At 38.7% G+C, this 17,349-nt stretch overlaps 1 protein-coding gene across 1 annotated transcript; it reads left to right on the top strand.

Moving 5' to 3' along the window:
- The first annotated feature begins 229 nt into the window (after positions 1–229).
- On the top strand, positions 230–14,787 carry LOC122411329 (uncharacterized). The gene is made up of 3 exons (XM_043420072.1): positions 230–819; positions 913–1,346; positions 14,639–14,787. Exons 1-3 carry the CDS (start codon positions 473–475, stop codon positions 14,785–14,787), a joined length of 930 nt encoding a protein of 309 aa, XP_043276007.1. The 5' UTR covers positions 230–472.
- Positions 14,788–17,349: the final 2,562 nt, after the last annotated feature.

Raw genomic sequence — 17,349 nt, forward strand, 5'->3', positions numbered from 1 at the left:
GATTAACATGGCGCGAAATTGACAGCGCATTTGAGAATCGCTTGTCAACTGGCGCTGTGATTAATCGTGATCATATCGACCCACGAAAGTTTCTATTGGATGCGTATGAGCATGTTGAAGAACAAGTGCAGGCTCATATTCGCAAACACAATAGCATCAAAGTGAACACTTCGTTTAACGGAGAGTTTACCGTGGGTGATCAGCGGGCGAATAAAATGTTGAACTTTTCACAACATCGGACCTGAGTGAGTGGTATCAGAAGCGAGTCGTGGAGCCGACTCTAAAATCGCTCGAGGAGTTCCAAGAGAGTGACAGCGGCTGGACCTTGACATCCATAACCAATCTAACAGTGAACATCAACAAGTATAATGCCTTACGTGCAGGATGTCACGTTTCATTGGTAAAATGGATACAGTTGAAAAGAGCGGTGGTGAATGTGAAATCGACGGATAATGCGTGTTTTGGATGGGCAATGACTGCTGCTCTTCATCCGGTAGACCGATACAGCGATCGCACATCTTCTTACCCGCATTATTCGACGATATTCGACTTCCGAGGCATCAACTTCCCTATGACGTTGGACCAGATTGGGAGATTTGAAAAGATGAATAATCTCTCAATCAACGTCTATAGCGAGAACAAGGAAGTCATTTTACCAGTCCGCGTGAACAAGGAGAAAAAAGAGCGCCACATCAACTTGCTGTACATTGAAGACGTGTCGGGATGTGGAATTGGACACTTTGCGTGGATCAAGAATTTATCCCGACTAGTCAACTCTCAACTTAATACTGATGGGCACAAGAAATATATCTGTGATCGGTAAGTAAATTAATATACAACTGTAAAAAATTTCATTCGTTGCGATAATGATGAAACGTTTTTAAAAATTTGAAATTTATTTTATTGTTACAGATGCCTGCATTACTTTTCAACCATCGAAAAGCTACAGTCTCATGAGGTTGATTGCGGCGTACTCAACGATTGTGCTGTTCGACTACCGGGCGAAAACGACAAATGGCTGGAATTCACGAACGCCAATCGTAAGGAGCGTCTCCCGTTCGTGGTATATGCCGACCTCGAATGTATCCTGGAGAAGACCAACGCTGATGAGAGGGAGAAAAATAAGAGCCAACATCATCGTGTCTTCAGCGTTGGATATTATGTCAAGTGCTCCTACGATGATTCGCTGTCGGGTTACCACGAACGAAGAGGTGAGGATTGTGTGGAATGGTTCGTAGAAGAACTTAAGCAATTAGCTTTTCGGGTAGAAAAGATTCTTCTTACGAGCGTTCCAATGAAAGAATTGTCTCCGCAAGAGTGGAGGGAATTTCGGGAAGAAAAAGAATGTCATATTTGTGAGAAGCCTTTTGTCGAGGGTGATGAGCGTGTTCGCGATCATTGCCACCTAACAGGGCAATTCAGAGGTCCGGCTCATTCAAATTGTAATTTAAACTATCAGAATTCGTTTTTCATGCCAATAGTTTTCCACAATTTATCCGGTTATGATGCACATTTTATAATTAAAGAAGTAGCAACTGCGTTCGCGGGGAAAATCGATTTGCTCCCAATAACAAAAGAAAAGTACATCTCTTTCTCGAAAACGGTTCAAACATCTAAAGACACGCGGAAAAATATAAAATTACGTTTCATCGACTCTTTCAGATTTCTCAATACAAGTCTCGATAAACTAGCTTCATTTTTAACTGCGGACAAACTCTTAACTTTAAAATCACAATTTCAAGATTTAGACCATTTTCATTTATTAACACGAAAAGGTGTCTTTCCATACGAGTACATTCATAGTTTGGGAAAGTTGGATGAAACGGAGCTTCCACCGCGAGAAGCATTTTACAGCTCTTTAACTGATTCAACAGTTTCCGAAAAGGAGTATGCACATGCGAAAAATGTGTGGGAACGATTTTCAACGCGAACGCTCGGTGAATACAGCGATTTATACTTAAAGACTGACGTATTACTTTTAGCCGATATCTTTGAGAATTTCCGCGATACGTGCCTGAAAAGTTACGGTCTTGACCCTGCGTTTTACTATACTCTCCCCGGATATACCTGGGATGCCATGATGAAATATACAAAGGTAAAGTTTGAATTGCTCACTGACATCGACATGGTATTGTTCGTGGAAAGAGGTATTCGAGGTGGTCTTAGTCAATGCTCCAAAAGACATGCTCGTGCCAATAACAAGTACATGAACTCATATGACCCATCTATTCCATCATCATACTTGATGTATTTTGATGTTAACAATTTGTATGGATGGGCAATGAGTCAACCATTGCCTTATGCAGATTTCGAATGGATTGAAGATCTTGCTCACTTCAACGTTGAATCTCTGCCATCAGACTCTGAAATTGGTTATATACTTGAAGTTGATCTGAAATATCCAAAACACTTGCACAATGCACATAGTGATTTGCCATTTTGTCCAACGCATGATAAACCTCCGGGCTCGAAGCAAGAGAAGCTTCTTGCAACGGTGAATGCGAAAAAACGATATGTCATACATTACCGTGCATTGCAGCAGTGTTTAAAACATGGTTTGAAAATCACGAAAATCCACAGAGTCTTGAAGTTTAAGCAATCTTCCTGGCTCAAAACATACATTGATTTGAATACACAATTTCGTACACGTGCGAAAAATGATTTTGAAAAAAATCTATTCAAATTAATGAATAATGCTGTGTTTGGAAAAACCATGGAGGATGTTCGTAGTCATGTCCAAGTTAAACTGTTAACGCAATGGGCAGGTCGATATGGAGCAGAGGCTATGATCGCTAAACCTAACTTTCACAGTCGAAGTATTTTTGCGGAAAATTTAATCGCTGTAGAGTTGCGAAATCTCCAAGTCATGTTTAACAAACCGATATATGTTGGCATGTCTATTTTAGACATTTCAAAAACTTGTTTATATGAATTCCACCACGAGTTCATGATGCCGATGTATCATAATAAATGTAAAGTCATGTATACGGATACTGATAGTTTAATTTACCATATTGAATGTGAAGATGTGTACGAGGACATGAAATGTAATCTCGACAAATATGACACTAGTGACTATCCCCATGACAACATCTATGGTATACCGCTAGTCAACAAAAAGGTCCCGGGTCTCATGAAAGATGAAAACAATGGGGCCATAATGACTGAATTCGTTGGACTTAGATCGAAGATGTATGAGACGCGAGTTGAAGGTAAGAACGATGTTAAAAAAGCAAAAGGAGTAAAAAGTAATGTTGTTGCGAGAACCATAAGATTTGAGGATTACGTGACATGCCTTAATCAGTAGATCGAGATGAAACGTTCTCAATCTTCAATTCGCTCGACATTACACAATGTCTATACCATCACAGAGACAAAAATTGCTCTAAGTCCACACGATGACAAGCGGTATGTCATACCTGGAACGGTAGACACGTTGCCATGGGGCCATTACAGTATTCCTGAATTTCCAGAAGCTATGGAGTCATAGATCATACGAATGTGTGCTCATGAGTGTTAAAGATTGAGAGAATATATTTGCACATTGAATGCGAAAAATTGTGAGAGTGGAAACTTGTTCTCAACATTTATACATTTGATCTGTAATAAAAATTCTGTAATGGAGGACTTTTCTCCTCAAAAATTTGTACATTTGGAATATATATATATATTTTATAATTGATGTTAAATAAATTTTTTTGTGAAACTGTCATTCTTTTTTCCTTCAATCTGCTCTTCGTGCGGAGAACTTGATTGGGAAAGGGTCGTAAAAATAAATCAGACTTTGAATTTTCCATCTTTATTGTTTACAAATCATTTTCATTTACCCAACTATTGTGTGCTTTATCGAAACCTAGCCATTTTACAAACAACTGACTACCACGTTTCTTCAACACTTTTTCAATGAGATATATGTCGGGATATTTTGCTCGAAGCAGCTCTTGCTCGTAAAAACCACCTGCGATGGGCTCATCTTGATGATCTTTTATATTATATGTAACTGGATTAGTTTTTCTCACTCGATATATTGTGAAAATTTCAGTTGTCCAGTTTGGTGTATAACCTTTTTCGAATACATTCTTAAATTTACTTATGCGCACTTTATCGCCGATTTTTAATTTTGCTTGGTTTCCTACTTCAGATCTATTGTATACATTGTGCAATAATTTTTTTTCATTCTCAGCGTTCACATCTTTCGGTTTCATTTTTATCGTACGATGTAATGTATCATTATATTTTATAATTAATGTATCAAGAATATCGATCCATTTCCAGTTTCCGCGAAAACTAAATTGAATCCACATTTTATTCTTAAGTGTACGATTGAAGCGCTCACAAATTGATGCTTTCAAATTACTAAATGTAGAATACAAGTGTATATTATACTTTTTCATCAAAGCCTTAAAGTTCAGATTATAAAATTCTTTTCCTCGATCGACGTGAAGATTTTTCGGTATGCGTCCTTTGCTGAGAATCGTCTCCATTGCAGCACTCACATCTTTTCCACTTTTACTCTTCAACGGTGCAGCCCAGGCGAATTTGGAGAATATATCAATGACGGTGAGGAGAAATTTATGGTTGGAGTTGTGTTGTGCATATGCAAGATATCTACAAGATCAGCTTGCCAAGTCTCATCCAGGCCACGTATATCCACATGTTGACGTGGATAATTCCGCCGAGCTGGCTTATGCAGTTCTTCAACCACCGCAAGCTTCTTTTCACTCATTTTTTCTTCTCCCCCACGGTCCTCATCAATTGCAGAAGATAAGAGTCTGGAGGATTTTTCACTGACATATCATTAGATGATCTCGTAAAAACTTCATATCATCATGAAGTTCTGAGATTTCTCTCTTTATATTATCAATTTTTTCACGGAGATGGGCGAGCTCGGTTCTCACACGCTTTTCTGCAGCCGCCACATTTGATTCGCACTTTTGATTCGTTGTATGAGTCACACTATAAGTTATAGAATCAATGTGTTTGCTGAATGCACCGAGTGTTACAACATCTCGAGCATTTGCTGGCTCACCAACGTTGCTCAGTCGTTTTCGTTCCAAGTCGTAATGACCGTCCGATGTAATTTTCAATCCAGCACCTGGTTTACCCGGAGGACCTGCACCACATCTACTCAACTTTCGTCCAAACACATCGACGCTCATGTTGGGAATGTGGATGAAAGCAAGCCATCACATGTTAATAAATGATTTCAGCTTCACGCAACTCCTCGATAATCGATATAATTTCATTCGAATGTGATGAATTTCCAGCAGCTTGCGATGCGAGCAATAAGCGAAGACGATCTACCAGCTCATTTGGATCATCCCAATGAACATAGTCGACAGAGGTATGCTTTCGTGCTACCTTATACTGAGGCAGAGCACCACCTTTCTTATCGTTGCTACCGAGCATTTGGGATATATAATTTTTAAATTTACTATTTTTATCCTGATGTACCGCACCCGTGCGTTTATAAAATTTTTTATGAGCATTCGTTGTGATGACAATTTTCTGATATTTCTCCAAGTCATTTGGTGTTACATATTTGAGTTCGGGCTCTTTTTTAAACAACAGTTCCACCAAGCCAATACTTTTGGGATACTTTTCATCTCCAACCACTATATGATCGAGTTCGAAATGAATTGGTGAATCACCAATCATTAATCTGTTTTGAGCGAGATTTCGTACTCCATACACGCCATCTAATCTTGTTTTGTTATTACTACGCAGTAAGCCCAGATATTCACGTATCAAATTATCAACATCTCCAGATGATTCCAAGTTATCATCGTCCTCATCATCGTCATTATTATCTTCATGAATACCATTATCACTATTTTTAGTTAAGAGTACACCGACATTCTCATCAGTAATTGCATCATGCCAAATATCATCTTTGAAAGAAATATCTTGCTTCATGCTATTTTCTCCAAAATTTGGAGACTCTTCCTCCTCCTCCTCCTCTTCCTCCTTTTTAACATTTACACGTTCATTCTTAATTTTAGGTTTTTTCGAATATGAAACTAGTTCTTCTAATGGTTCAACAATCGATTTAAACACATCTTGCATTTTTTGCTGAGCACTATCACGTCCACTTTTCAACATTCGATGTTTTCGTCTGATTGCATCACTCGCTTTGGCAAGTTCACTCAATACAGCCGTCTCCTTTAAAAGTTCTTTGCGCTTCATATTGACACGAGTAAGTCAGAATTTAGACTGTCTTGTAAAATCCAGGGGAACAATTATTTATCATCATCATCATCGACAGTGAGGAAAGAATCAAATCCCCTTCTATATCTTCCAGCATTCAACTCATGTCCTTGTCAATCGTGATGAATCCATACTTGTCCGATTTCCAACACTTGACACACATTTTTTTGAAACTTGCATAAGTCATATCCGTATTGACATGATCATTATATACATGCTTGAGGTTCATATCATCTTGTTTGAATAGCACTATAAAATTTGCATTGTCTCTCACGAGATGTTTCGGAATACGAGTATACGTCTGACAGAGATAAAAACTATCCTCAATCTCGTGTCTTCCCATGGAAAAAAATGCTCTCACGTTGTCCTGTTCCTCACACGCTATATCGTCAAAGATGAATATGGAGTTTGGGCGAGCTTCACTAGGTGCCACAATTTGTTCATGCTCGTTAAATTGAAAAAATTCCACTCCGTCCACAGGTGCATTTGCTCGAGCAATCGGTATTTAGGCTGCTTCAACGATTTCGAGTAAAGATATATATTCTCAAATCTCAAACCATTTGGATGTATTAGGAGCGTGAGTAAGGCATTCGTTTTTCCACAATTCGAGGGGCCACAAAATAGGGCTCGAATGCTGTTAGGTAGTAAGTTTCCATGACGCTTCTTCACACTACCCGCTCCAACAATAAATTCATCGAAATTTATTATGGGGAGTTGACCGCTCGAAACTTGTTTCTTCGACTTCATCTCGCGTGCGACTGATTGAAAAAATCATATAAATGCAACTTTATAATGTTGGAATAGTCAGTCGAGTTGTAACCACTGCAGAGTGATGATTGTACATGATAAACCTGGTAAAGGTTTGGTAAACAGTATAATCAACAATCTTCCCGTGGAACTACATCTACCGGGCTATCAATATTGTGGACCTGGTACGAAATTGATCAAACGTCTTGCTCGTGGTGATCCTGGTATAAACGCGCTGGACGCTGCGTGTAAAGAACACGATATCGCATATTCGAAAAATCGTGAAAACTTGGAAGCACGACATCTGGCGGATAAAATTTTGGCTGAACAAGCCTGGCAACGTGTAACCTCGAAAGACGCAAGTCTTGGTGAAAGAGCAAGTGCTTGGGCCGTGACAAACATTATGAAGGCGAAAAAGAAATTTGGTCTAGGTATGAAAGGAGTGACGAAAAAGACCAAAAAAAGTGTTTGTCTGAAAAAGATCATTAGTGCCGCAAAGAAAGCCATGATTCGTAGTGGTGACCCTCGTGAAATCGTCATGTCAGCATTGAAAGGTGCGCGTGCCAGTGTTAAAGGTGTTAAAGTACGCACGCCTCGGGTTCTACCTGTACCTCGCAAAATCGGCGGTTTATTGCCCTTCCTCGTATTCATCTTTGCCGGCCTTAGCGCCGTTGGTGCACTGTCTGGTGGAAGTGCTGCAATAGTCAAAGCTGTAAATGCTGCTCAAGCGGCTAAAAAGGAATTCGAGGAAAGTAAACGTCACAACAGAACACTCGAGGCCATCGCTTTGGGTAAAGGTTTACATCTGAAACCATACAAACAGGGTTTGGGTCTTTACCTCGGGACAAAAAACGTATAATCACGCTACCACATCAACCACTCACCGACATCGATCTGCTAAAGTATGCGAGAGCCATGAAAATTCGTAACTTTCGTGGGGTTTTCATGCGTGATACTTTGCCTGAAAATGGACCACTCAAGCAAGAATCAGCAATCGTGAATTTGGATGAAAATGTTGACCCGGGGACACACTGGGTTGCATATAAAAAGACTGCGCAACGAATCAAATACTTTGATAGTTCCGGCAATCTCTCACCTCCACCCAAACTCATGAGATACTTCAATGTTGGTAGCGTGAAATACAATTATAAAAAGTATCAGGAATACGATACAATAATATGTGGGCATTTATGCTTGAAATTTTTGTGTGGGCAACTAAATCGACGAGACAATTATGCACTATATAAATGAGGACTATGGAGCTGCGTGTTTAGTTCTAAATCTGCGAGCAACATGGATGATAGTTTGACGATCACCATTACTGGATCATCCTCCATACTCGAGGCACAATTTTTTCCACCCATCGAACTATCGCCCGACAAAAATTATACTCTTGGACTCGTCGAGCTGCTCACATTCAATTCGATTCCAAATATCGACATTGGTTGCAATGAATTTCATGTTGGAAATCATGTGGTGACCATTCCAACGGGCAGCTATGAAATTGAAGATATTGAAAAATATTTGAAAACTGAGTTGGCATCTAAAAACATACAAATTCAGCTTAAGCCGAATAATTATACGCTACGCAGTGAAATTGAGTGCAATCAATCGATTGATTTTACATCCAAAAATTCGATTGGACCTTTGCTGGGTTTTACGTCGCGTCGATTGGAGCTCAATAAAAGACATGTGTCTCATCTCCGTGTCCATTCTCAAAGTGAACGCCATTCGAGTCGAGTGTAACATAACAACTGGTGCATACATCAACGGGCGAAAAGTTCATACAATTCACGAATTTTTCCCATCTGTACCGGCCGGCTATAAAATCATCGAAGTACCGTCGAGCGTCATTTATCTACCAATCACAACTCGTCGCATTGACAATATACAGCAAGACGGAGATTTGATCAATTTCCGCGGTGAAGTCATCACCATAAGACTTCATATAAAATCTCAATGGGCATAATTTACAATCATCGTATTGGCAATATTAATAAGCCAACATGGGATCGCGAAACCAGTCATCGATCAACGCTCAAAGAGCTAACACCTCAAAACCTTCTACTATTGAAGAGTTTGGGTCTCAAAATTCGTGGAGTTCGCGCGTGAGAAATTATCTGCTTTGCTCGTTGTGCATCTGCTGCCTGCAATGGCGAAAGAAATCGTAAACATCCAGACACCCGTCATGTTTGATGAATCCATCATACATTATGAGGTGTTCATGCACATCAACCATACGCATCGTCAACATACAACAATAGTGATGAAATACGTATTTCAATCCAGCCTCAAGATTTATCAATTCTACCGAGTAAAAGTTCAATTCACATTTGCGGCAAACTGACAATGCCGGATGGTACAGTGTTAGCTGCAACGAATTTCGTTAACAATGCCATTTGTCATTTATTCGAGGAAGTGCGTTATGAACTTAACGCCGTTGAAATCGATCGTAATAAGAATGTGGGAATCACATCTCTTATGAAAGGATATACATTTCATCCGTCGGCGAGAAGTATAATGCTTGAGAACACTGGTTGGGTCGATGTCGATGAGACTAAACCGATTGTGGACGCAGCAGGCAACTTTGACGTATGCATACCACTGAGCATGCTGCTGGGATTTGCTGAAGATTATCGAAAAATGGTGATGAATGCAAAGCACGAATTGATTTTGACTAGATCACGTTCCGATGATAATGCAATAGTTCAACCAGCCGCTGAAGATTATAAAATTACACTACGAAAAATTGAATGGCTCGTTCCATACGTCACCGTGGCGGATAAACGGAAAATTCAACTGTTGAAATTCATCGCCAAAGATGCCCCAATTCCAATGAGTTTTCGTACGTGGGAATTGTATGAATATCCAATGTTACCGGCGACATCGAAACACGTGTGGTCAGTCAAGACATCAACGCAGCTGGAAAAACCTCGATATGTGATCCTGGCATTCCAAACAGGACGAAAGAATAATAAGAGGCAAAATGCGAGTAATTTTGATCACTGCAACGTTACTGATGTAAAATTATACTTGAATTCACAATGCTATCCTTATGGTAATATGAATTTGAATATAGAACAAAATCAGTATGCAGTACTGTACGATATGTATACAAACTTTCAACCGATGTACTACAATAAGGAGGCCGAACCATGGCTTACAAAAGCGGATTTTCTCAAATTTGCACCTCTCATTGTGATTGACTGCTCGAAGCAGAACGATTCTCTCAAGTCTGGACCTGTTGATGTACGCCTCGAATTTGAAACAAGCACAAATATTCCAGCACAAACTTGCGCATACTGCCTCATTCTACACGATCGCATCGTTGAATACAATCCAGTGAGTGGTGGGGTGAGAAAATTGGTATAAAACCGTACCATCAACTTCTTCGGCCAACAGTCATCATGGATTTTGTCATCGATCTACAAGGCTTCAAAGGACCCATCAATGAGTTTATACTCAAAGAAATTTCAATTATTCGTGCGGACCTGAAGAATGCTGAACCTCTCACACTTTTCTTCGCACCACCGTATGCATGGGATTCTCTGCCGACAAAGTATAAAACGACAAACAAATGGCTGGAACGTAATTTTCATGGATTATCATGGGATTTTGGGGTAATACCATACGATGCGGCAAGAGGAATAATTGAAGCCATTTTACGCGGCGCTCATACCATCTTCATAAAAGGCTGCGAAAAATCTTCATGGCTGACGAACTTTTTGGATCTGTCAACGGAGATTGTCGATTTGGAGACTTTGGACTGCCCATCGTTGAAAAAACTACCGAGAAATCCATCGAAATGCGACCATCACCACCACACCAACGAATCGAAATTTAATTGTGCAACGAAGAATGTAAAATCTTTGCAAAGCTGGTTATACGTATATCATGCATTATGTAATAGAGGGATCTTGGAATAAACAAAACAATTTTTTCATAAATGTGTAATTTTATCTATACAATATTCCTTCTCCTCCTCCTCCTTCAACATACATTTCATCGGTGATTCAGATATATACATTTTTGCGTTGAGAATATTAGAAATCTCTTTGAGAGAATTCAATAGCGTTCCAATCACCACCGAGATATTTCATGTATAGTTGACCACAATGAGCCGTTTCCAGAAGTTTCTCGAATACCGCTGGATTCTGATCGAATGCCTTGACAACTCGCGGTGGCAGGAATACGGTGAATTCATTCCTGATTTCGGCGACGTATCTTTTTCCTTATTTGGTATTTGCTGTCCTCACGTCCGAGACGCGATATTCTTCGTTGACTTGGAGTTCTTTCAGCTTCTTGGCAGCTAGATACTCTGACTTTGCGATGATATTGTTGATGGCGGAGAACTCCATTATGGATATAGTTTTTTGAGATTTTCTTTAAAGAGCAAGTCTTGACTCAACTTTACGAAGACGTGAAGTGATGCTTTTTTCTTCTGGACTCTGCTATTTGTAGTTTTTCCATCTATCCCTACCCCAAAACTGGATCATCCCCTTCCACACGCTTTCAAACAGGTTCAAACGTGATCTATATTGGAATCGATGCAATCTCCTCCGGTGGTCCTTTTTTCTGTACAGGCTCTTTGATTCCGTCGACGTTATGAACACGTGCATTCTAAACTTGTTCAAACACGTTCACAGCATTTCCTACAATTTCGACGTTGCGGAGCCGGACCGTCAATATGATCGTCCATCGATGATACATTCCAATGTTCAACGCAACGACGTAATAATGCAATCTCACTATCGGATTTGTAATATTCGGGTAAACGATCCCACAGAATATCTGTATATTCACTAAAACATTGTTTAAAGACGGTAGGAGATATAATTTGGAGCTCCTCCGATGTCATTTCACAGGGATTTTTTATGCGTAGAGTCGTATAGATATTCACACGTCGTTCCATTATGTGACACTTTTCACAATCTCGTCGTTTAGGTCTACAAGAATCAATATGCGTATGTAGCCAGGGTTGATTAAAATGATCGTAGCACAATTGATATGATTGCACTTCACTATCACACTGTAAATACTTGGATAAACGATTCCATAAAACAGGAATGAATGCACTATAATACTTCAAAAGCAAAGCCTTCGGTAATGATTCAAGTTCATTTGCTGTTAATGCCAATGGATGTTTCGCCGGGTGGATAGCATACATACTTGCACATCTTTCCATCTCGACCTCGACTTCAGTAATGATCCAATTTTGAAAAAAGAAATCTCATCGAAACTTGTACCACCTCAGGAATACAAAAGATGCACATAAATTTGTCGAGGGAGGAGCATTTTGAAAAAAGAAATCGCCATCTGAGGAATGTAACACAGGACACATAAATCTGTCATTGAGAGCAAATACTTCCAGTCTGATGCAAACTTTCATTTTTTCTCAGAAAAAAACAATATATTCCTCTAAGCAAAAATTGGGGGAGGGGTATTTTGAAAAAGAAATCTTGTCGGAACTTGCGCCACAATACAAAATACGTAACACCGGACACATAAATTTGTCATTAGTGTGACATGTAAACATCTTTGGTCACGGAGTCCGATAATTAAGATCATCTTCGGCAAGAGCACTTTAAAAAGAAAATTCCGTTCAATCTGATATATCAGAAACATAAATCAGTCATTGGAGGGTATGGTGTAAAAAAATCTTTTGTCTCTTCAAAGTGCCGCCGCACCCCCGCTGTGCGAGAACCTTCCCCTCCACATGCCGTGCAGCCCCGCAACGGTCCCCGCGCTCCCCCGTCCCCGCTCCCCCCTGAGAGCGCCATGGTTTAGAACTAGTATAGTCTTACTACTCATTTCTTATTGAGGGGGAGGGGACCCTGCGATTCCGTGGGGTCTGAAGATTCTTGGTATAGGCCCTTCACCTTCACTCCACTTTGATTTATTTTGTTGGAAGCAATAAATAATTTATTTCGAGAGCATAAGCCTCCACTATCCTCTTTGAAGCGGGAACTGTCTCAATTACCCAAATTATTTTAAACATTCGATTAAAAAAAAAGTTATTTTGATTATCCAAAAGTTTAATCAATCTCAGTTGATTTGTATCGAGCCAATCCACGAACATCATTCAAAATTGTATAGAAGCACAAAATTAATCGGATTGATTAAATTTGAGAATTGAGAAAAATAGGAATTCATTTCTGAGCTCACAGATCAGAATTTATAAGAATTAGCAAAAGAGAGCAGAAATAATTAAAACTGGATAAATTTCTTGACGTAAGAGAGCGATACCACGCGTAAATTGGGCAAGTTTATTGAAATTAGGGAAATATTTTCATTTACACCACAAAACACCAACGATTTGCATCGCATTCTCATTTGTTTAATAAAATTACTTTGAATAAACACTATTATTATATTTTCACACACAAATTCTTAATCTCACGGTCATTTCATGCCTGCTCCCAAAAATTTAGTAGCTCGAACACACGCATAGTGGGTCACGTCTAAAAGCGAACCGTTACAATATGTAGGTTATTCTGAATCACCCTGTATATTAACAAACACTTGCGAACAGATTGCCATGCTGAGATCAAACTAACCCGAACTGTTTTCACGAAACTCGCATAACACATTTTACAGTTATTTAAGAACTGTAGATGGAATTTGCACATCTCGCACTGTTTCCCCGAAATTTTATTACATAGACGATGAACGAATTTATACAGACAGTAAATGAAAGAAATTTTTCGACACTCGATTTAAACGATGTGACACGGAACTGAATATCGTAAGCAAACATGGAAACGATGTGACAAGAATACCGACGGTGTGAAGACAGACGACAGGACCAATCTGAAGTCATTGGCGATTAGTTGAAGCCAGTCTTTTCTCGGCGGGGATTGGCTACGTAGGGCATCAAAAGACTCTTGTATGTATGAGTCGCTACGCGTATACAGATATGTTAAGCCCGTAAATGTGTCAGTAACTTTTGCATAATCTTGAGCCCGTGCAAAGTTTTTCTCAGCAATTACGCCACCGATCATGCTGATTTTGGGCGTAATCAATAGAGAACTTCTTATTTAGCTGAAAGTTCAATTTTCAAAGCCGTACATAACTTATGAGCTTCGCAATTAAAGAAAATCACATGTCAATTTTATCCCCACCACCGCGAATCGTTTTATTTAGAGAAAGTACAGTCTTGGCGAGACCCTCGGGTCAGCAGACGACAGGGCTGTGAATGTATTTGTCCCGAGACTCTACCGAGTCTCTTAATTTAATGATTATATAATGTTATATAATGGTTTCATTATATAACAGGGCCTCGCCTATTTTATTAGGGGATTGATTTTTTTCACAATCGTTGATGAAATACTAATTAATTATTGATTCCATAATATACTTGAACAATTGTCTCTTCCCGAGCTTTTATTTGAAAACCATACACGCCAAGTTTGTGTGTAATGTTGACAATGAATTTGTGCAGTACATCGTATAGTTACAATGCGTACATTTGTACGCGCATTTGGGATTTTCTTTATAAATGGTTCTTGTATCATATTGTGTAAAATATTGTAAGGTTATAACCTGATCTAGCATAAAAGCAGATAAGAATCTCTCAATAATTGCAGCATTTTTCTAGAAATCCTTTAGGCGAAAAAATCCTTCAGCTGGTACGGTTAACCCGTATCACTCACTTGGGGTCTAAACGACTCCATTTGTTGTGTAGTTCTACCGTTTTCCAGCAAGCGACACTGTAGAACATTGTGCAACACCGTGCAACACAGTGTCGTATGGTGCCCGTACTATTTCCCTGTTGTTGGAACGCATTGTGTAAAACAGTGTTGCTCTGTGACGCTTGCTGGAAAATCTTCCTAAATAAGTGTGAGTGATTAAGGCTAAAAGTGTACACGAATGAATTTCTACAGGAGCCGTCATTCATTCACTGTACTTGGCTATGTTAGAGAATGATCTCATTTTGTTTAATAAAATAGATTAGAAAATAATTTAATTTCTTTTTATATTTCTAATTTTTTTGTTCAACGTGCAAATATAGAAAATCATTTGAAACTAAGGTCGTGACCTTTTAATGCTTGGCGTTCCTTTTTTACTTTTTGAAGTTTTTTTCGAATAGACTAGTTAAAATGACACACAAAACATAATCATGTATATATCGAATCAATATATCGATTTCTTATCGACATATTGTTTCAATTCAAAGTAATTTAAACATATGCCTTACTTGTTACATCTATATAGCTGTAAACAATCAATTTTCCAATTGTATTAGATGGTTGTATATTTTTATTACGTTTGCATTCGTATAATTTCATTCACATTTTTTCATTGTCAGGAAACTTACTACGCTTACGCAGAAGTTGATCCTCATTCAAAAGTTGCTGTAGCTGGACTATCTGCACTCATATCGCGTCTCAATGAACCAAGCATTACCAAACATAGCCTTTGGGGTGATTTATTAAACAGCGAAAGTGGACGAATCATGAAAAACAACTTCATCGCCGACTTGAAGGACTTTTGCCACTTCCTGAGCGGTATTCGACAACTTTTGCATATTGATTTTACACAGATATGACATCTTTTAAAATTCGAAAAACATCGATTTACGAAAAAAAATTTCATATCGCAGTGACCACTATTGATATCGAGAGCATAATCAAACTGGATCTAAATAGAGATTTCTACATGAAACATTTATCACGACCTGAAGACGTTATGAGCAATTCGAAGAACATAAAGGTTCTATATGAAGCAGAAAGAATCGTGACCAAGTGGATGAGATTAATACAACGGGTAACTTATTCTAGTTTTTCCTTTTTTTTTTATATTTGCAAATTCATTGATTTCCCTACCTCAGCGATGAACACTTGAATTTTCTTGACAGACCGTATTCATTACAATGTGTATTAGTTAGGGAGCTGGTGAGCATTTCGGTATATGATTTGCTCATATTTCACATCGGTGTGGATTGAAGTTTGGATCAATACGAATATATTTGGTCCAGTAAAAAAAAGTCCTGCGTTTTTGCGTTACAGCGCTTAAAAATATTGAAAAAAAGTGGGGTACATTTGCACATGTCTGCCTTTGGGGCTGATGGTCACAATCATCCTGAAAACAAAGAAAATCGAAGAGGCAGACATCCAGGGGCCTGCATAATTACAGGACGGGGTTGTAAAAATGCTAAAAAAAATTGCTCTACTAAATCATTTGCTCATGATTCTAATTGTGCCCATTTGATTCATTGTGACTCCCTCAATACGAAAAAAATTTGGCAGACACTTTACTCACTGATTTTGAGCTCCACAGCCCTTTGAAGTTCGTGGAATCAAGGGAACGTGGGTATTAGGGTTGATGATTGTTTTTTCTGATAGTTTTACTCTTATTATTTTGTTTGATATTATTCTCTGAACACGATGTAACGATTTAAATTTCTGGAGCTGAAATCTATTGAATAAAATAAAAACAAATGCCAACTAGAAATAATGCTCGTGAAACTCGAATATGGTATGTATTGTAACGTAACGCTCTCGCCGACCCGGCCTGAACGTCATCACGCGTCGGTTGGAGCTACCTTATTTTAAAAGGAGCAGGTATAAACGAGACGAGAGACGAGGATTGTGTTTGACAAAATAACTAAATGAATTTATTAAACAAATATTGACTGTTTTGTTTACAAAAATGAATGATCGCAATCGCGTTTTTGATTTTTATTTTATCTGTCTGTTTTGTTTAACCGAATCAGGCGAGAGAAGACTCGAAAAACCCGGAAAAACGGAGCGGTTTTCTGTATGAAATTCTTTGACTGAATTTCCAAATTTGTTTTATTCTTAATTGTACAATAAAAGACGCTTGAGTTATTTGTCGTGTTCCTGCTTATTTTCCTTATTCCCCGCATGCTTTTGCATGAAATTTATAAAAAATGTGGTTCGCTAATTAATTGATTGACAATCACAAAGATGTCCTGGATGCCTAACCGCTTGTGCCTGAATTTTTATGCCTCTTGTCAATTCAAGAGTGTCGCACGTTTTTTCTTTTATAAATTTTCAATTTTGACCGCTTTGAAGCTACACAAACTCTGTCCTTACCGCAGCCTCTTGAGTTGATTGTTTGATTCGCTTTTGTTTTGTTTACAAGCTGTTAAATGACTTATTTCGACTTTAGTGTCGTACAATGGCCCAAGTGAACAAAGAATTATTGAATTATTCAATTAATTGATTCTTATGCTAATTAGTTCGTTTAACCCAACCAAATCGGATAAATTTCAAAACAATCTCGAATTTAATAAAAATAAATCATACAATCAATTATCAACCACCTCTGTTCTCAATAAACCCAAAAATGATAGATGGAAAGTTTGCGCTTGACCACGGGAGTCAAACGACGCCGAATGCTGCCAATGTTCAAAGATACAAGACAGATTAG

Source organism: Venturia canescens, chromosome 5, assembly GCF_019457755.1.
Source record: "Venturia canescens isolate UGA chromosome 5, ASM1945775v1, whole genome shotgun sequence".
Lineage (NCBI taxonomy): Eukaryota > Metazoa > Arthropoda > Insecta > Hymenoptera > Ichneumonidae > Venturia > Venturia canescens.